Source organism: Syngnathus leptorhynchus, chromosome 10, assembly GCF_054491065.1.
Source record: "Syngnathus leptorhynchus isolate UIUO chromosome 10, UIUO_Slep, whole genome shotgun sequence".
Taxonomy (NCBI): Eukaryota; Metazoa; Chordata; class Actinopteri; order Syngnathiformes; family Syngnathidae; genus Syngnathus; species Syngnathus leptorhynchus.
Genome location: NC_141204.1, coordinates 4947278 through 4968268, shown reverse-complemented (window position 1 = coordinate 4968268; position 20991 = coordinate 4947278). Strand labels below are relative to the sequence as shown.

General features: G+C 42.2%; 5 protein-coding genes across 8 annotated transcripts; 2 read left to right on the top strand and 3 right to left on the bottom strand.

Moving 5' to 3' along the window:
* Positions 1–1014: 1014 nt before the first annotated feature.
* On the bottom strand, positions 1015–2178 carry mrpl57 (mitochondrial ribosomal protein L57). The gene is made up of 2 exons (XM_085921696.1): positions 2010–2178; positions 1015–1499 (listed from the first exon to the last, which is right to left on the bottom strand). The coding sequence occupies exon 2, from the start codon at positions 1480–1482 to the stop codon at positions 1171–1173; it is 312 nt and encodes a 103-aa protein (XP_085777822.1). The 5' UTR covers positions 1483–1499; positions 2010–2178; the 3' UTR covers positions 1015–1170.
* Positions 1887–14082, top strand: LOC147050070 (cytochrome P450 3A30-like). Of its 4 annotated transcripts, XM_085921691.1 has the most exons (19): positions 1887–2673; positions 2779–2872; positions 2960–3012; positions 3116–3215; positions 3488–3601; positions 3668–3753; positions 3888–4030; positions 4109–4233; positions 4447–4531; positions 4627–4787; positions 4891–5117; positions 5222–5384; positions 5445–8019; positions 10110–10227; positions 10599–10865; positions 11457–11600; positions 12027–12320; positions 12407–12515; positions 12588–14082. In XM_085921691.1, the coding sequence occupies exons 1-13, from the start codon at positions 2570–2572 to the stop codon at positions 5514–5516; spliced, it is 1527 nt and encodes a 508-aa protein (XP_085777817.1). In that variant the 5' UTR covers positions 1887–2569; the 3' UTR covers positions 5517–8019; positions 10110–10227; positions 10599–10865; positions 11457–11600; positions 12027–12320; positions 12407–12515; positions 12588–14082. The 4 variants fall into 4 exon arrangements, with proteins under 4 accessions (XP_085777817.1, XP_085777818.1, XP_085777816.1 ...); XM_085921692.1 differs by lacking the exon at positions 10599–10865; XM_085921690.1 differs by lacking the exons at positions 10110–10227; positions 10599–10865; positions 11457–11600; ... (1 more) ...; positions 12407–12515; positions 12588–14082 and adding an exon at positions 8381–9677.
* Positions 5953–11107, bottom strand: desi2 (desumoylating isopeptidase 2). The gene is made up of 5 exons (XM_085921695.1): positions 10532–11107; positions 8425–8497; positions 8260–8353; positions 7862–8003; positions 5953–6988 (listed from the first exon to the last, which is right to left on the bottom strand). The coding sequence occupies exons 1-5, from the start codon at positions 10568–10570 to the stop codon at positions 6746–6748; spliced, it is 591 nt and encodes a 196-aa protein (XP_085777821.1). The 5' UTR covers positions 10571–11107; the 3' UTR covers positions 5953–6745.
* On the bottom strand, positions 11343–13877 carry mtrf1l (mitochondrial translational release factor 1-like). Its single transcript, XM_085921694.1, has 8 exons — positions 13089–13877; positions 12953–13026; positions 12594–12698; positions 12382–12460; positions 12147–12310; positions 11936–12053; positions 11715–11851; positions 11343–11639 (listed from the first exon to the last, which is right to left on the bottom strand). Exons 1-8 carry the CDS (start codon positions 13498–13500, stop codon positions 11427–11429), a joined length of 1302 nt encoding a protein of 433 aa, XP_085777820.1. The 5' UTR covers positions 13501–13877; the 3' UTR covers positions 11343–11426.
* A 461-nt stretch (positions 14083–14543) lies between the features above and the next one.
* On the top strand, positions 14544–18365 carry fbxo5 (F-box protein 5). The gene is made up of 6 exons (XM_085922989.1): positions 14544–14738; positions 15519–16113; positions 16427–16597; positions 16689–16779; positions 16927–17133; positions 17672–18365. Exons 2-6 carry the CDS (start codon positions 15548–15550, stop codon positions 17933–17935), a joined length of 1299 nt encoding a protein of 432 aa, XP_085779115.1. The 5' UTR covers positions 14544–14738; positions 15519–15547; the 3' UTR covers positions 17936–18365.
* The last annotated feature ends 2626 nt before the right edge of the window (positions 18366–20991 follow it).

The window sequence follows — 20991 nt, the reverse complement described above, 5'->3', positions numbered from 1 at the left end:
TCATCATCATGCAGGAGGGAGGGAGGGAGGATGGAGAACGCCTGAGATGCTGACTTGGATGCGGGGAGGGGCCGCCCCCACCGTGGGGGGGCTTCCTCCGCCTCCTGGTCTTCATCATCCCTCCCTCGTCTCATGGACGAGGTGTCATAGTGACACCTGCAGGATAAAAGCGTGTGCGCAATTGCGGGTGAGCTTTGCAGATCAGTTGACTGAAATGGATTATGACATTTATTTCTTCGGGGAAAAATCTTTCAAGTGTTTTGGGATAAGAACGCGGTCACATAATGAATTCAACTCGCATCTTAAGGCAGCACTGCGATCACACACTGCACTTAAGTAGTTGGAGATACTACTAGTAAAATAAAGTTAAAGTTCGAATTAAATTCTAAGTTACAAACTACAACCTCTAAAATGTAAATCCATTGAACACCACATTTGCTTCGCATCATTCCTTAAATATGTATCATGTGTAAAAACAGGTTTGCTCACGATGATTATCGTGATCATACAAACGACTGAAAAGTAATTCTGCAATCGGACTAATTTTAGATTAACAAAGCTAAAAATAAAAAGTTCTTCTCTTCAGATGGTTTTTGTATGGCCCTCGGAAGACTCCATTAAGGTGCGAAGAGTGCACTGTGGTGGTTGCCATGGAAACCAGCAGGGGCTCAATGCGCCAAAAAGGTGATAAACTCATTAAAAATGAAGACCCGATAGGTGACGCTGCCCTTTCAGCTAGTGGGATGAACTTTGGCTTCAGAAATATTCTGGACAGGAAGCACAACAACAGTGTTATTAATAACTCAAGCGTCTGAAGATGTTCACACAGTTGGCTCGAGTTGTTCTAGGCACTGGTCTGGTGTTGCCAAATAGTAATGTACAGTTTATACACTGATGTCCATTTGGAGATTGGTACGTTGTGTGAAAAAAAAAAAACACTATGCTCACTCTTATATATTTAAATTTGCCCCACTGTTACATAAGAATCAGAAATCACAAATCCAATTGCAGTATTTCAAATGAGTTTTATATATATAAATGACAAATAATACACGAGTGGCGTACATACACTTCTCGAACAAAGTTAGAAATTCTTCGATGCCTTGCTGTGTGTTTAAAAGGCTCCGACATAATAACGACGTGTTGAAAAGTCTCTCCGTATCTGAAGCATTAATGTACCCAGTTCCTGGAAATGTCGAGGTGAGCGAGGTGATCGCTGACGCTCTTGTGCTTGGGGAAATTATTGAACCGGGCCTCCTTGATGTTCTCCCATTTAAGAGCCCGTCGCTCCGCGGCGTGTCCAACCTCCTGCTCCGCCGTCATGTAGGGTCGACTGATCCAGTACTCGTTTTCGGCCTCTCGTTCCAGGTGCTTCACCATGTTGCGCTTCATCTGCCACGTGACGAGCCGTGGACGCCGGTATTTGCCGATCCACTGCTTGCCTGGGATGCCCTTACGCAGCAAAGCCAGAGTGAGGAACATGGTGCACGCCTGCTTCTCTGTTGGCACATATCAAGGAGATGTGTGTTTTGAAGTTCAATGAACAGATCAGGTACTATATTTTAAAGCCACATATACTCAAGGTCACAGATAGACTGTTAACACGTAGATGGCGACCTCTAATCAATATTCATAATCATAAACTGAACAACTATAACTATTTACAAAAGCTGCTGCAAAGCATGCTGGGGGGAAAAAAAAAAAGAGTACACAAAATGTATCTGGCCCTCGTACATCATTCGTCCTTCATGCGTGACATTGAGTTCTTTGCACTCTTTGTTCTCTTACCTAAATATCTATGCATTTGTTATACTTTTCTACTTAACGTAAGGAACCAAAGTGCAATGAAAACAACAACAAAATGACGTGATGAATGGAATTCAGTGACAAAATAAGGCTGTTGCTACCACGGAATGCTAACGTGCTAACTGACTAGCGATCTTAACGGTAGATTTGATGACAACATTAGTTTTTATAACAACAAATAATAAGCAATATGTTCACCTTACCCTCGCTTCTTAGTAAGACAAATGAGATTAGCAGGATAAACTAAAAACCCGATTTTGGGACGGTGAGCGTGAAAGTGTTGTATTCGAGCGTTTACTTCCGGGTTGTCTTACGGCGTGGGAGAAGGCTCAAACTTCAGCGTGTGAGCTTCTAATTTGCTCACCACCCAAACGTGAAAAATAAGTCAAACATTTATAAAGCGACAGATAATAAAGTGTATATTTCCCAATGAGTATCCGTTCAGTGTTTTATGGACTGAAATTCCAGATAAGTCCTCAGTTAAATTTGAACCCTGTAATGGGTTCGATTGTTCTGCCTTGTGATTGACATTTGATTCTTGGATTCAGAGTTCCGATGTTGGTGATCAAAAGCATATTTTTGTGTGCAAAATAAAAAAAAATATTAAAAAATGCGAGGACAAAGTAGAAAAGGCGGAGTTAACACAATTGACCGTCCCCTAAACACAGGAAAGGTGTAACAATGTGAAAATAGTCACCGACGTTTATACTCCTTCCTTGTCTGCGCTTCCGATAGAAGGGTGAAAGTGTCCTGGTACGTGTTTATGCAATCGGGCTTGGATTTCTCAACAGGCACAATGTTCCCTTTTGAGTTGTTTTCGGCCACAACTTGGACTTTAGTAGCTTTATTTTTCGCATTGCTTCTACTGTGAGTATGCTACTATTTATATCTACATAAACATACAGATATTTTAAGAATGAATTTTTTTTGAAATCTATATGAATTTTAGATTTTATGACATTTTGCGTGCAGGTATGGTGTGTGGCCCTATGGACATTTCAAAAAATTAGGAATACCAGGACCGAGGCCACTTCCCTTTGTAGGCACAATGTTGATTCTGAGAAAGGTGGGTAAGAACTATGGCAAATTATCCGCTTTACTGCTCTTCATCCATGCAATCTGATGAAATCATGTCTGGCTGAATTCCAAGTAGGGCTTACTTGCTGCTGATCAGGAGTGTCACACCAAATACGGAGATGTATGGGGGTAAGTGATGTTACATAACTACACTGACGCAGCACATTCAAATGACCACATGGAGATGTTATGATGGCGAGTGTAAACCTGAGTTGGCTATATTTCTCTACAGGATGTTTGACGGCCGAACTCCGGTCTTGATGGTGACAGATCCCGAGATCATCAAGGCGGTGATGGTGAAGGATTGCTACACTAACTTCACCAATCGCAGGGTAAGTCACGCACAGATGAAAAGCAGGGGGGAAAAAAAGCAGACTTGACCCAAGTAACTACAATCCAGTCGTTTTTTTAAATTAGATTTTTCATTATTATTATTGGTAGCCGGACATACACAACCCAATTGAACCTTGAACCTCGCTTTCTGAGCCCTACCCACCACCACTCCCCACCCTGAAGTCCAAAACTTGTTAAATTTAATATGTATAATTTATTTATTTTTTCTTATATTTAATCTCAGTGTTAATGTTCAATCTGTGCACAACAGGACACGCTCGTGTTGGGAGCGTTGGCTGATTCAATCACAGCTGTTAAAGATGAAAGATGGAAAAGGATCCGAAGCTCTGTGTCGCCATGCTTCACTAGCGGAAGACTGAAGCAGGTATGCATTCTTCCAAATTTGACCACTCAATTTATGTGACTTTACTATTGTGGTTTTTTTTTTTAGGTGTTCCCGCTGGTCACTCGTTCCACGGAGCGACTGGTGGAGAATCTATCCAAACAGGACTTGAGCGAGCCCGTCGACATCAAACAGTGTGTAGCAATGACATTTCGACACCTTCACATCATTTCCTTGCAAAATCATGACTCTGTTGACATATCTTAGAATGTGATGGCAGATCTTTTTTTTTTATATCCTCCTCAGAATGTTGACTTATGTGTTGTAGATTCTTCGGGCCATATAGTTTGGACGTGGTGACCAGCGCTTCTTTTAGCGTGGACACCGACTCCATCAACCGGCCCAACGACCCCCTCGTCGTTCACCTCAAGAAAATCCTCAACTTCAATTTTTGGCCCATCATGTTACTGCGTATGTAGAGCACGGAACGCCACTGATCAACTTTCCAGTGTGTAAATGTAAAATATTCATCATGCGATCCTCTTGCAGTGCTTTTCCCCGCTTTAGGAAAACTATGCAAGTTGCTAGACTTGGACTTTATGTCCAAAGCCAGCACCGATTTTTTCTTCAACATCATTAAGAAGATTAAAGACCAACATCGTGCTGAAGAGTTGGTAAATGTTTCAGTAATTCACGTAATTTTTTTCCCCCATAGCTTTAGAATCCCCATTGACTGTAAATTTACATCGTTTTCTTCTTATAATTGCATATTCGGACAAGTTTACTTGAAAATCATGAGGAAAAACTTCAAATAAATCAAATTAAAGTATTTTGTAGGTCTTTGGTGTTACATATTCAGAAATAATGATTATTTATATATCACGCAGAGTCACGCGGATTTTCTGCAAGTAATGATCCAGCACGAAATACAAGAGTCAGAAATAAAGAGCGAACACGAACAGCCGAGTAAAGGTACCAATCATCGAAGAAAATCTACTCAAGTTGACATTTTAGGTTTGAATGTACAGCCAAACAGGACTTTTGTTTTCCTCTTGTGGTCGTTATAGGTTTGACGGAAAAGGAGATCCTGTCGCAAGCTTTCATTTTCATCTTTGGAGGCTTTGAGACCACCGCCACCACTCTCTCCTACATCTTGTACAACATCGTCACCAACCCGGAAGCCATGATGACCCTGCAACAGGAGATTGACGACAACGTTCCCAAAGATGTAGATTAACTAGTAAAAATACAGATTTTTTTTTTTAAGGCTACCACAATCTTTTGTTAAGAATCGTTTCCGTGTGTCCACTCCGCCCCCCCCCCCCCCCAAGGGTTCCATTTCATACGAGACACTGCAGGGTATGGAGTATCTGGACAACGTGATTAACGAATCATTACGCATCATTCCGCCGGCGCCTCGGCTCGAACGCATGTGCAAAAAGACCATCGAACTCGGCGGGCTCACCATCTCCGAGGGGACCCTGGTCACCGTTCCCGTGTCGCTGGTCCACAAGGACCCCCGCTATTGGAAGGACCCCAATATCTTCCGACCAGAGCGGTAATCCCACCTTCCTGATTTTTACATCATCCCTTCAATTAATTACATCACCCTTTTTTTTTTTTATCTTGAATGTTGATCGCCCAATCCTTGACACGTATCAGGTTCAGCAAAGATAGCGGTGAAGAAGTCCATCCCTACGCCTACATGCCCTTTGGCCTGGGACCTCGCAACTGCGTTGGAATGCGCTACGCTCTCCTCACCGTGAAAATGGTCCTGGTCCGCCTGCTGCTGAGCTACAATGTGGAGACGTGCAAGGACACAATGGTAAGACATGTACAGTCGTGTCAATCACGTTGCTGACGTCCGTATCGTCCTCCTTTTTAGATTCCTTTGGACTTTAACTGGAAGTTCCAACCCGTCAAGCCAATAAAGTTCAAGTTTGTGCCAAGAGAATAGGAAACCAGAATGGGTGCGGTATGTAACAGCATACTTTTAAATTGAGTAATATATTGCTCATTTACTATCCTCTTTATAACATGAGAATCAATCATTAGATGTGGTTAATTATTAGGGTGACATGACTATACAAGCTGCAGTTAGATATCAGCCAACAGAGGGCGCTTACAGCTACATGAATTAGTTTTTGGATTTTACTTGTGTTTTTATTTTTTTTATTTATCCAACTAATGTACACCAATTTGAGAAAGATGATAAATCATCTCACTGTAAATGTTTTTGTATGTTCTTCACAGTAAGCAAAACTATTTTCAATAATGGAACAGCTCACGGCAATGACAGAAAAAAAGCATTCGCATCTTAGTAATGTTTTTACATTACTAGTGCCAGCTTTGGCTGACTAATAAGATTTTTGGATGATATAATAGACATGAAACATTATTCAGGTGCAAGAAAACAGAAGTCACTGTCAGCAAAAGCCATACATTTTTTAATTTGAATAAAAAACTGCCACTGTGTTTTCCTAGTGGAATAGTGACAACTGCACTAAAAAGCAACCAACCTGATTTCTTGATGTTTGTTGGAAAATAATGAGCAAAACCTTTTCGAGGTCCTGAGCTTATATTGAAAAAAGAGGAAAAGGTAGAAAAATCCGATAAAAGAAAAGGCTGTGCAGTCCCATCCATTCAAAGTCTGACAACTAAAATCAGATGTTATTAAAACCTCAGGAGGTGTCGCTGTGCTCAGTGTTTGGGGGGTGGGGGGAATCAAATAAGAAGTTGGGTTGCTCTTCCTGGCGAGCCAGCTTGAAGGCACCACGGCAGGTTGTTGCTACTATAAAACAAGTCATTCTCCTTCGGTCTTGAAATGATGAAAAAATTGATCCGCAGAAGGTTCAGTCCTTTAAGAAAAAAAAGGAAAATCGACAAAGTCCACATGGGGACGTTTGGCTCGGATTACCTGAAACAGGCAGAAGCACCTTTCAACCTAGATGGTCGAGTCCTTATGTGGCTGGTGAGGATTAAAACGAGAAAGAGACCATTTGATGTTTGTAAACAACAGGCGCCGAGATACTTCCAGATGGCAGAAAATTGATAACCTAGCCCTGACCTGAACTAAAATCACGACAGGCCATTGAGTAAACAATACTAGAGGTGCCATCAGAGTTTCTGCCACCCAGAAGTAAAAATGACGTCATTGTGAAATGTCTTATGGTCAAGTCCGGTTTTCTACCGCCGCGGTTGGTGGCGGGTGGTCGACGAGGACGGCGCCACGGCCGCCAACGAGGCGGAGGCGGCGGCGTCCTCGGCCTCCTCCGGCTCGCTGCCGGCGTGTAGCTCCTGGCTGACGCTGGACTGCAGGGCGGCCGGCGTCAGCCACTCTTTGGGCAGGCAGCTCTGTAGAAAGGGCACGCAAGAGCTGAAGTAGGCCAGACGGTTCACCCAGCGCGGGATCTCGCGGCCACACAGGATCTGAACAAGGAGGACGAAGAAGAGATGGTGAGTGGGACAGCGACGATATGTAAAAACCCAAAAATCCCATGTGAATATTCTTGCACTTCATCATTCAATGTACATTAAGCGTCTTTCTCTGTTGTGTGCAACATGGCCACCGGGGGGCAGAAAAACGGAAATACTACACATTTCTAATGACAACACACAAAAACAACCAATATCCAACAATTTAGTTATTCTTTGCAGAGGATAAAGAATATATTGTTATATAGTCTGTTTGTATATATTCCTTTTTTTCTTCTCCAAAGTGCACTTAAATACAACAAAACAAGGACATTCACATCAATTTACATCATGGTGCTTTCAAAGAATATTGGAAAGGAAAAAAAAAAAAAAGGCCAACCCTTGCCTCACTTCTCCATTGCGACAACTGAAGCGTCCAAGCGTGTACGTACGTGTGTATTTCTTTGTGTGTGTGTGTGTGCCAGCTGGCTGTGCATGCCTAGGCTTGTATCGTTCCATTTTAATCCCCATCTCAGCGTCGGGACTAACTGTAAGACTCCCTTGCTCATTAGTCAGAGCAGGATAAGCCGATTTCGACCTCACACACGCACACACACACACACACACACATTGGACACTTAAGTTGCTACATCGGAGAAGTGCTGCAATCATTTGCTATTTCTTTTCCCCAATATAAAGCGTCACAATGATTTCCTGTGGGAACATTGGACTTCAATTCTATTCAACCTCACTACATTAAGCAAACAAGTGGTGCTTTCAGGCCTTTTGTTTTCCTTTACTGTACTAATGACATGGAATGCAAAGACATCCACCCACCACCCGCCATGTGTGTTGTGTGTGAACACGTGTAGATGCCGATGTCCGTACCTCTGACAAGGCCGAGGAGAAGTGGTTACAGTTCTTGTGCATGAGGTGGTAAGCGTTGCCTTTGTACTCTTTGCCCATCTCCTCCATGATGCGCTCCACGTCGTCCTCGGTGAAGTCGGTGGTGCCCAGGACGATGGCTTGTCTGCACGCACGCAAAGGTGAGTCAAAACATGGATGATCCTTTTCTTCTACACACGTTGATATATATATTTTTTTTTTTTTTACAAATTATTAACGACTGTCTCAGTGTCAATCCCACTTTATTTGATTATTGTGGATCAGTAGGCGGCAAAGATACGCATCTCTGTCAAACACCTCAGGGAACATCAATTAGAGCAGAAATAATGGGACACAATGCGGGCTGAATGTGAGACTAGGAAGACTTTTAAACGACTTACTTGAATTTAAAAGTGTCGCCCAGCTCGGTGGCTTCACCTGGTGTGATTTCAAAGATCCCTGAGAAGGGGTACGGGTGTCCCCCGTAGGCAAACTCTACAATAACGACACACGCATTTTTAGGAAAGCTTTCAGCGGCGAGGCACGACGTCAAGAGATGAGCTCACCTCGGCCGTAGATCTCGATCCCTGAGTGGAAGACGCCGATGCCGAGCGTGCTGGTAAATTCGTTGATCCAATACTTAAGAAACACACACAAAAAAAAAAATTTGATAAAATACATTTGTTATGTTTCGGGGTATTAAATCATATTTTTTGAACAACTGATTTTGCGAGCATCCAAATTCGGTTTTCCATACCACTTGAAAATATTCACATGAAATCAAATGCGGTCATGTGAAAACGCTTAGAACAAAAATTAAGGGGAGAAGAAAAGAAAAAAAACGTGACATTTTGTGTATGCGGTGAATTAGAAAAACATCATGGGGAAATTACTTCCATATCTAGTATAGTGTATCACAGTTGCTTTAATTGTTAAGAATGTTAATATGAGACTTTCTGTCTGGCGGACACACATTTGTAGCACGGGCGACGCAACGAGCCGACAAAAGAAATGCTGCTTTGCCTCCTCCTTGCACTTGTAGTGACATAAGACTCTTATCTCAGAGCTTGTTAAAACCTGCTGCCTGCTTGCTACAATGCAACTGTGCGTTGAGACACATCCTCCGAAATCAAGCTACCACCTACTTTTCGTCAGATTTTAATTTGCTGTGCTTTGAGATGTTGGTAATCTAACATATGTTCCTTAGTTCCTCAATAAAGGATGGCAGACGCTGCACTAAAGCACTCACGGGGCCAAAACAGGAAATGCACTTAGCCGAGGCGGGAGCGGGCTGGCGGCGGCGGTGGCGGGGGATGGATGAGCTTTAAGGTGGACTTCTCTCTTGGTGTGATGATACGGAAAGTCATGTGACATTATTGATCCTCAAGTGGAAAAATGAATGAGGCGTTTTGATGAGATGTTTTCATTGGAAGAACACTGACTCAGCCAAAGTGGCTTCCAGTGATGAAATAAATGTCTAATTTTCATATTGTGTCATTAAATGGTAAACAGCAGCAAGTAAAATGAATATAAAGTTAAAATTATCTTCTAATAAAAGCCAAAACAGATGCAAAAGCTGAGAGGAAGTGAAAGGAGGCGCGAGGGGCGGAAGAATGACAAAATAGAAGGGAAGGAAAGAACACGAGGGGCTTCCGCACTGTCTTGACAAATCCAAATATGAAGTACAGAGGCAACGTAATGTTCACAAGCAACAACCTTGTTAGCAGATGAAACACCAGACACAAGGCCAGCGGGACCATTCTGAGGCCTTGTAACACAAAGACCCTGCCCCCCATCCTGCTGCAGAAGAGTCCACCAGTATGTCAGTGATTCATCAATACTCGTGTGTCCGACTCATCCCCCCCCCCCCCCCCCCCTTTTTGCATGATGACGATGCGGTGACTCTGCCAGCATCGCCCGGTCTCAAAAAAACGTTTCTATGAGGAAACATTTATGGTTCACTAACGGTGCAGTTTGAAGTTCCTGTGTGTCGAAATCACCATTCACACATTTTTTTTTTGCTAACAAACTAACCCTTTTTCAAATTCAATTACTGTGGTCAATATTTCCACAGACCGCAAAGATGCTTTGTACTCTGACTGATAGACTTCAGCAAAACATCGATGCTAATTTATGTTAGCTTGTCTATTTGTTTTTAGAATATATGCTAGCATTGAGCTAGTGACAGATGGAATTCAAACATTTTGGTGTTTGACAAGACAATGTTTGACTCTGCTGTTTTATGTGTCAGTTTTATAGTTGACCTCAACTGGGAGTGACCGCTTGAAGCAAGCACACTTGGGCTTTTTCTTTGGACAACTGTGCAAGCAAGAGTTAGAAAACAAAAATCTATTTTGAAAAGGCTTTTGGTAAGTTTAAGTGTGTTCTACCTATTTTAATGAAATAAAAAGCGCGTGGGATAGGTCAAGCTTTCTATGGTTTTCAAATTGAAGAAGTTCATACGGTGTGATCCCAAATTCACAAAATAAATTATTTGAAAATGGCATTGTGAAGAGGTGGTGCAAAGTTTGAGTACACTAAGACGAGGTTACAGTTGATTTGGTTCTGCTTTCATTGATTTTAGATTGAGTCTAGAAAAATACACTTTCTCCTGCATTTTGAAACCAGCTCTAGTCTTTAGTTTCATGATGCCAAATAGGTTTGTTTTCTCACCATATCGTAGACATTTAGGATGATCGGCTCGTTTGCCATCACACTCTGTAGTGTTGTCCTCCTCCAGGCAACCCGGTGATGGTGCTTCTCCAGCGGAGTCCTCGTCCACCTCCTCCGTTTGCCCCCGACTCCTTCCTCCCAGCTCGAAAGGCTCCAAAAATAACCGTTAACCCTCCCCCGTCAAACTTGACCACTTTCACCACAGACGGTCGGTCGGAGGGGGGAAACGCTTCATCGGCTCCGTGGCGTCCAACATCTGACAGCCAGGCTTTTGTCAGCTACCGATCTCGTCAAAACCTAAAAGAAAGAAAGCATCTCAGATGACGTAAAGTCGGTGAGACAAAAAAAAATGTTGACTTTAAACGTCCTATGACTGCGGGATAATGAGTTTTTGTGTGGCTAAAAAAAAACGACATATAAATCAAACGATTCGTTAAATGACGTAATGTTGTCGCACTGAAGCGAAAGCTCCTCGAGCTAGCTAATGGGGGACGGAGAAAGAAACAGGAAGGAAGGAGTCCGTGGGAAGGGAAAAAAATTGGACCGTGAGTGATCGTGGGCGAAAGGCGAGCACACAATCGAGCGATGATCATTGCGCTCGATTAATCGTCCTTGCAATATCGCGGGGGATTCTGGGTAGCGTAGTCGTTTAGCCAAAAGAGTTACAAGTCAGCTAAAACATTGAAGAACGCTGTTTTACTTGTCATTTAAGACTTTTTTTCTGCATTTAAATACATTTTGTCTTCTGAAACAAAAGGGCGTGGGTTTCAGCACAAAATAAATAAAACCAAAAATAATTTGGAGCTGGAGAGATATGCTTTTATTGTATTGTAATATGAATGCTTGGAAACATGATTCAACTTGGTTTGACGGTATTAGCAACTACCATGTTTATTCATCCTTCCTTATGGCCGTTTTGCTCTAGAAGTTCCATGAGCTCTTCCTGGTTGGAGAATTCCTGGAGGGAGGAGTTCATCTCATCCAGCAGATCCTCCCCAAGCAGGAACGTCTCGACGTTGTGCAGCGTCATACCGATCCGATGATCCGTGATGCGATCCTGCGCAAAATTGTACGTACGTATTTTCTCAGATCTGCCTTTGGTGCCAATCTGTGGAGAAAGTGCAGGGATGAAACATAAGATATTTACAAACCGAGAGAAAAACATACTTGAAACAGTGTGTACCTGCACTTTGCGCTGATTGTAGCGCTTACTGGTCTCCTCCTCCAACTTCATGCCGTAGAGTTTTGCCCGCAAAGCTTTCATGGCCTTCTCCTTGTTTTTTATCTGAGAGCGCTCCTGCTGGCACTCTGCCACAACACCTTGGACAGCAAAGAAGCACTTAAACAATTGGGAAGGTCATATTTTGTCAAGGGTTAGGGGTGTGCTCCAGGTTGTGTTTGTACCAGTGGGCAGGTGCACAATTCTGACAGCGCTGTCTGTGGTGTTGACATGTTGACCCCCTGCGCCGCTTGCCCGCTTTGTTTCGATCTTCAGGTCCTTTGGGTTTATTGTGAAGGAGATCTGAAGAGGAACACGACAAAAATGACCAGGCATCTGACACAGGAATTCGATTTTGAAAATAATTTCATTTTGAAACATTTCCAAACGGTCCACCTCAGTGGGTTGTGGCAGCACGACCACAGTCATAGTGCTGGTGTGCATGCGGCCCTGCTTTTCCGTCTTGGGGACCCGCTGAACACGGTGAACGCCGCCTTCAAACTTCATCCTCTCGTAGCTCTGACGGCCACTGATGCTCGCCGAGGCGTGGCGCAGTCCGCCTAGGCACAAGTGAGGAACAATTTTCAAGTATTTTGTGAGATTTCATTCATTCATATGTCCACCGACTGACCTATGTCACTGTTCATGTGCTCCAGGACGTCAAAGGACCAGCCGTTGTACCGAGCGAACCCTTCATACATGTCAAACAGCTTCACACGGGGAGAAAAAAAAATCGAATTACCTCAATGATGTCAGCATTTCCCTGTAAGTTATATCCCCGAGTATTGAAGGCCCTGGTGCCAAATGAACATGTATTCTTTTTTTTTTTTAATTAAGGCCAACCTCAGCGGTGAACAGCATGGCTTCTTGTCCGCCAACTCCTGCTGTCACTTCCAACACGAGGTCGCTTAGATCATCTTCTTCCTCTTTGATCAAAAGATGTAATATCTGAAACAGTGGGACAGAGTGAATTAAAATACAGCACTCGAAAAGCTTAAGTGTTTCCTCGCATTCTAGAACCCCCTGTAATAGAAATGAAGGGGCCAGAACTAAACTGCTTGGTATACATCAATATGGAATTTAAATGTCATGGTAAAATAGGATGCGTCAATATTCTGTGTGGCTCACAAAGTTGCAAATGAAATCTTAAATTACAGGAAAAACGTGTTTTTTATTGAAGAAGTAAACAGTTAATTAACTACCGTCTGCCTAAGGTCGTGGATGTTTTGCAAACAGGCTTCCCTCTCTTGCTCAGCCAGTTCTCGTAGATCTTCGTCTGTGGGAACACTCATCATCATCATACAATGGCTTTCTTACTTCCCGAGAAGACGGTCTCACCATTGAGAAGCTCCTCCGTCTCTCTCATCTCCTTCTGCTTGATATCCAACTCTCTGATGGTCTGAATGAGGGGAGCCAGGAGGGTCACTTTGGTCCTCTTGGCTCTCAGCTCCTCCGCACTGTTCTGCTCCTGCTCATCACTGTTGACCACTCTCAAGCAGTCACTATACTCCGAGTCTATCTTTTTCAGGTAGTCCAGCAGTGACGTCCTGGAGAATAGTTCATCGAGGGATAATAACTTGGCCACCTTCAGCCGACTGGTAGTGTGAAAAGTCCTTGCGGTTCTGATGCAATGATTATGGAGTCTAGCACATTTAATTAAACTTGAATGATTTGTAAACGCACAAGTGAGCAAGTTAAAGGCAGACTTCTTTTCTTTAGGTAGAAGGTGAATAGCTTTTCTGAAAAACATGATTCAATGATTGGTATATCTACTCCATATCAGAAACAGTCCCGTCAATCAGGATTCTGTGCATTCTTTGCAGCAGGTAGAATAGCGGCAGAACATTCAATAAAAAAAGTTGCACACTAAGAGAACAACATACAGAATGGCATGCTGGTATTGTCAAACAGAACGTGCTACAAACTGCAGATAAACGAGCAATTTGGGAAAAAAAAGGAACGTTCAAATTTTGATATAGGTCACCGGAGATTGTGATAGTTCATGACGATGATGCAAATTTCTTTTGTACATGTTCCAGACTGACGAGCTTCGTTCAAAAATTCAAAACACCACCTTGCAGAAGGGCGCAGCCATATTGAAGACTAAGCGCATGCGCAGTAGTAACATTCTCTTTGATCTTAAAAAAATATACTATACAAATTTGTTCTTAAAACAAAAACGGCATCGCCGAGAACGACAACTTCTACAAGTGTTTTATTTTTGAATTTCTTGTTTTTTTGTTGCTCGCATGTTGCCCTCAGCTACCACCTAAGAATAAGGTAATGTTTAAATTAACTAAATACAAATTCTATACATTCTTATCAAATTGTACCTACAGGCGATAATGCAACACACTATAATTATTAAAATATTTTTAAGTGTTTTGTAACTGAGGTTCACCCTCAATAAAGACGTAACATTCTATGTTTTATTTTCATTCCATATTTTTTTTGTTTTCAATTTGTCTCCTTTGTCCCCCTTTCTATTGTACTTGTTGCACTTTGTTTTGAACGAATGCTTTCTTATATTGATTGTTGTATGATATTTATATTTGTTAAATGTTTAATCTTAACAGAAACGGTAACGTGCAGAGTAACGCTGGCCACTGCGCATGCTCCGTAAATTTTCGCCTGGCTTCGTAAGCCCGCTTCCACGCGTAGCTCTCTATTGGTTCTTGTTTTAAAAGGCGAAGCTACCGCGCTTCGCCGCGCATGCGCGGGTTATCGTCCTCCTACTATTTCCGCCCCCGCGCACTTCCGCTGCCGTTGATTGGCTGTAGATTTAAATGGTGAACCGCCCGCTTCCCTTTGAATGTTTTTGCGCCTTCTCGCCGCAGACTTCGAAACGGAAAGGCGATGAGAAGACGATTTTATGAGCACTGAAACTCTTCTAATTATTATTATTATTTTAATACACCAAAACGCAGCCGACCAACTAACTGAGCAGCAACGAAGCCAAGCTGTGCGGAAACTGGAAGAAACATTCAGGTGAGTCACTTGAGTTCTCGTCTACTACAACGAGTGTGTCAAGTAATGCAACGAAAACAATCGATACGTTGGAGTAAATTCATCTGACCATCAAGCCAATAATGTGATTTTTATTGTACTTTATGCCCCTCAAGGATGTATTTAACAAGACTGTACGTTATTTTTAATCTCTCAATGTGTGCCTATTGAATGAGGCAGTCTAGCTTCGAAATGGCTGGCACCCGCCAAATCTCTCTCGCGTCAAAAATGGTTTCGTTCGAAATTGGAACAAAAGAATGGATGACCACTTTCAATACTGGGTGTGACAACAACTTGCTATCAATATATTGTTATTTGCCAATTAATACATGTTTGAGGTAGCTGAGTTAGCTTGCTTAGAAGCTATTTGGGGGGGTTAACTTCCTCGTGCTCGGTCTGCGTACTGAAAAATCCACTTTCATTTACAAGCTTAAAAAAGGAGACTATCCGTCTAGCGATGGCGTATTACTCTCATAACTTGTGGTTACTTATAATCCTTGATAGTTTTGGGGTGGTCCTGTCTCCCCATGATTGAGCTGCAGGACATTCAGAAGTAGAACAAAAGCACAAAAGGTTTCGTTGCTTTTATGAAATGTGATATGTCAGCAAATCATGCCTCTGAAACTGAATGATGATGAAGATGATGATAGAACTTTATTCATCCTGTCACCAATGCATACGAGTGCAATAACCTTTTAGCATTTTAAGTGACATTTTGTCATGCTAAATTCTGAGTTTCAACCCTCACTTTTGTGTCTACAGTTTGTGTGTTGAACCGTGCGGAAGCCAACATGAAGTGCCCACGTTACGACATGGCCAAGCCCAAGCCCAACGTTGAGAGGGGCTCTCCAGAGAAGCCATCAGGCCTCCATGAAAAAGATTCACCTATCAAGGATCCCTTCCCCCTCAAACCCCTCGCTGAAAAGGTGTCCAAAGTGTTGTTCCCGCATAACGACTCTCTCGGTGTGGCCCAAGACAAAGAGAACCAGACCGCCAAGGAGCACGATAATACCTTTGACGAGTCGCTAGAGGACAGTGGCTACTTGTCCTTGTACAACAGCCATTTTGAGGAAGGTGTAACCCACAGTCAGGGAAAAAAATCCACATTCCTACTGCCCCTCCCACCTCCTACTCTGACACCAAAACAGGCCCCCCAATGTGAAGAGAACATGGTTTCCGGTTGCCCCGCGTTCTTGGGGACTGCTTCCACACCTGTGGACTCATGCAGGCGGAAACCAGTCATGTACTCCTTGTCTTCCACCCCCTTGGACCACTACGACAGCACCAACCTGCCCATCGTCAAGTTTCAGCTGGCAGCGTGTCAAGAGCTCGCCAAGAGTTACAGCAAGAATAAGAGGTACTGAATTGGGAGCTAATTACACAAGTAATTGATGCCCCAGTGTCTTAAATGGGTCCCTATTATCAATAGATGCTGTAAGATGGCAGCAAAGCACTAATTTTACACAAGACAGGGAATGGTCCTTAATAAACCTCATTCCTTGGCAGCAAGAGCCACAAGATGGTGATTGTTGCATTACTTTTATGGTAGGCAGGGTTTGAATTGAGTGGCAAAAAAAATGGAGGTTGGCTTCTAAAAAAATGTATCATAAAATGTTGGAAGTTTGCAAGCTTGTATTTAATAATTTTGTTGCTGTTGTCTGTCATCTCAGGTACGACTGGAGCGTGATCTCCAAGGTGGCCGAGGATCATCTGCTACACCAGGTGATCGGCGGCCGCATGGGCCTCGAGTTCGTGGACGTGTTCTCGTCCCTTCTGTCCAAGAATATGAGAATCATCCTGGCCAACATCCTGGCCTTGCTGGGAGACATGGACCTCATCAGGTAGAAGCACAAAGGAGTTGTTTTCTGCTGGACATTGGGGTTTCTGAGTCTGTAAGATATCAAGACAATTTGTTTGCCCGCCCGCCCGCAGTTGCAAGAAGGTGAGCAGAACGTGGCGGAAGATCATACGCGAAGATAGCGCTGCTCTGCAGAGGTGCCGGCGAGCCGAGAAGACTCTTCAGGTGAGTGCATGCACATACAAGCGCTGTTAAAAATCAAAAGGGGTTTTAAATTCCTTCCATTTACGGCAGCTTCCATAATAGGTCATTAAATACACAAAAGTAAGAATGCCCATTTTTCTTTTCTTTTTTTTTCCCCCTTCATTTTAGGAGTCTTTAAGCTCTGTGACGCTGAAGAGGTCCGGTCTTACAAGGGATGCGGTCGTATCGCGGGTGGTTCTGTCCTGCGTACAAAAAGTGGCCTCTCCGAACACAGCGTCATCAGCAACCGCATCCTCTGTCAGCAGACGGAACGCCACCGCACAGAAAAACAACCAATCCAATTCGCAGTCTTCTCGCTTCAACGAGTACATTCAGGTCAGTTCCCTGCTATGGATTTGAAAGCAGACAAAATTATTGGGGCAAAGAGACCAGACCTCGTAGAAAACAAAATCAAATGCCAAAAATGACTGTCATTTCTAAATTGGAGTGAACAGATTGAATTGAATCTGTAACCCTGCTTTTACAATTTGTATTGTACAATATTTGTAAATTTTAGGCTCAGTCCGAATACTTCAGATTTGGACCGAGAGACATAACAGTACACTGAGTACAAGCCTTGCTACTAATAGTGATTCCAGATCCGTGAGTCATTACTGCTCAGTTGCCCACCAGAATTGTAATCACGCTTGTATTCCACTAGAGGGCGGTAAAAGTATACTTTTTTTTTTTGTGTGTAAGATCCCTGAGTCAACGCGCCTTCCTTCCCTCATTAAAACCAAAGTAATATTTTGGTTCAAATATTCTTTAGCTCATAAAGCCTATTGAATTAAAGCTTCGTCCACATTTTAACGCCAGGCAGTGCTTCCTAACATGGTTTTAACTGCCATACTTTCCCATCTCTTCCCTCACTCAGGCTGCCAGCACCTTGAAGCAGCACGAGTCTCTGCGGCCGTGCAAGCAGTGCGGCTCACCCGCCACACACTCACCCGACGCCCAGCGAGCCACGTGCACGCGACCCTCCTGCCAATTTGACTTTTGCACCCGCTGCCAGGAAGCCTTCCACGGCTCCGCCCCTTGTCGTGTGGTGCACTACCGCTCTCATTTCACGCCTTCCGGCAGCACCCATTCCCTCCTTCCTGGCAGCGCACAGAGCAAGAGGAACATCAGGAGGTTGTGATGAGGGTGGAGGTGATTTGTCTTTTTTTTTTTTTTTTTCTACTCTTGCCAAAGTGGAGGGATTTCTCAAAAAAATAGTTTCTTAATGAGTTGGTGGTTCAAAACAATGCATTCTGAGCACACCTGTGGATGGCACGATTGAAAGAATTGAAGCACTTGTTCTCAAAAGCATCCTGGACAATCAGCCGATTCCAGCGCATGCTGTTGTTGGTGAGCGTAAAACATCTTGACCAAAAAAAAGATGACTGAAGAAAATTGTGACACTTTAAAGTTGGACATTTTAATAATGTTTTATATTGATTGTAAATATTTAGATGGTTTTTCTGTATATATAAATGGAGTAAGGTTGTTTTAAATAAATGTTCACTTGAAAAATTGTAAACATTTATATACTGTTTGTATTGCCATTTCCACATAAAAGTTTTACAAAACTTCTTGTTTGCTTGTCTTTCATTATGCTAAAGACTTGCAATTTGAAAATCTTAACTTCCATTTGGCCTGAGTCATTCATTCAAATGGTGGGGAGGTAACAATTTTCCACTTCAGGACCATTTTAGAATTCGAGTCTTTCAAGGAACAATACAAATAGTTTACATTCGCTTCTTTTGGGGGTTCAGAACCAGCTGCCACAAAATCAGATACCATTGTGAACGACTAATTTATACGCACTATATATCTGGACTGGAAGGGTCTTCCATGTCCTATTTCCCCTTAATTTTATTTTTTTCAGGTTTAAAAAAAAACGTCAGTGTTGTTTATGTCAGAGTGGAGGCTGCTGATGAATTGCCACTGTGGCCTTTTAGTCCCCCTGCAACTCGGGATCATTTATCTGCCCGTGTTATTGATCGCCTGCTGCACCGACTCACACAAAGTACCCCCCCCCCCCCCCCGTGTGTGTGCTAATAAATAGGCTCGTCCTTAAATTTCCTATATTCACAATTTTGACATTTTTAAGAGTTACACTAATTAAGTCTTTAAAAAAGTGGTTTCCACCTTATTCTCATTCATAAATGAAGTTTACACACAAAAATTATTTAACTGCCATTTGCTCCATTTATCATAATGCAAAATGCCATGAATGGCTTTATGAAATTAGCATAAACAGCTAGTTGCAGTTCTTATAAGTCTTTTAACAGACTATATGTGATCACAAATAATAGCAACACATTCAGACAGACCTCAGCATACATTACTTAAAGGCCGTCTGTTTTATACTGCCCCCTGGTGGCCAAGCCACGCATCAGATGGAGCAGCACGATGCCCATCATGATGCACAAAGTGTTTAAAACTTTAAGTGATTTTATTTTAAGTATAATACTGTAGAAAGCTATTTGGCAAATGCTGTAGTAATTTTTTTCGGGGGGGATTGTTGGCGAAACTGACTCACGGCTCGAGCCCTCTCTCACTTTGTCTATTTTTACCCTGTTTGGTCCATTAAGATCATCAGTGATGAGTTAATGAGTAGAGCCACTCCACATAGCAGACAGTAATCACATATGTACTGAAAAGCGGGCGCACACACAACATATGGATAGTAAATAACTGACAGACACACAAAATAGAAGACATATCAAAAAAGCTCACATTACCAACAATTTTCAACATAAATCGTTGACCACTTTTTGGTCATTTATTGTTTGCCCACCTTCCATGTAATATTTAACCCGTATGTAGACAATATACAGTGTAAACCAACCATTACCTATGTTTGCCTCCTTCATTTATAAAGTATAAATCATGTGTTGACAAACTACACAATTGATTTTAAAATATAGCCACCCTATAGTATTTACCGGATTTTTATTATTATTTTTTTTTATTGTGCCGAGTCAGCAGAAATCAGTCGTGCGTCAATTATAGGAGGGACGCTTCGGTTGGTTGCAATTATCGAAACAAGTCAGCGTGCGGCCCTGCAGAACGTTCCTTGTTGACATTTATGAGTCAAATATTCGCTTCCATGTGACACTTATAAACAAAATGAGTCACAAAAACACTGAGGAGGAATCATTTGGCTCGTCTTGCAGCAAAAAGAAAATTTGGGCACATCCGGCTTGACATTCTTGTCATTATGACCTAATTTGAATACATGGAGTAAGTATAGCCACCATAAATACTTCTTTTGACCATTTCAGGTTTATTGTTTTATATTAGTTGAATAATGCAACAATGTTATTTATTGGAAACAGTACAAGTTGTTCATTGAACAAACTCAACAAATGAGATGGTTTCACTCCTAATAATCATTTTTAAAATGATGATTTTGCTGTCTTGATGATTTCTTTCGAAAATGCTGTATCTATTTCTGACTAACAATTGAATTTATTTCTTGTATATTTTATGATATTGACTTTTCTATATTTCTAATCATGTTTTGACTTTTTTTTTGTGTAGTATTTTGGCGTTTTGTTTGTTGAAATTTGTCTATTTTTTTTTCCCAGTGGTGGTGAAACAATGAGGCAGACCAAAGGACTCAGCGTTGAAAAATAAAAGGGACATCTTTTATTTGGTGAGTGGCGCACATACATACATTAGTACATGTTGGTTGTCGTCGTCATGATATTATGCTATAGGCAGTTCCATGCACGGTTGGTTAGGAGTGTGTTTGCTCTACAAGTGCGATAGTAGAAAGTGATGAAATGCATCTGGGGTCTATCGGAAAATCAATCAGTCCGTTAGCCAGTCGGATATGGTTGGAATTGAATAAAGGTATTTCCATTCATAATGGGAACAAAATGGTTGATCAATATGTTTCAAGAAAGCTGCATCACTTGGAATTCTGGGGAGTTCTTAAAAGTCCAAATATGATGGTGTTTCAAACTCTGCAGTTTCACATAACTGCAAGTGGGACTGGCCCAAATGGTTTCGTTTCAAGTAAATAATCATCAAATGCAAAGGTGTCAGTAGGTATTTATTGGGGAAGAAAGTATGGATATTAAATGTTGAGTTGTTTCTATTGAAAAGAAAAGTTCTGGGGCAATTTTGTGTCAATATTCATGTGTGAAAGCATTCATAAAAGATAAAAATTGTAAACATATATACAGTGCTTAACAAATGTAT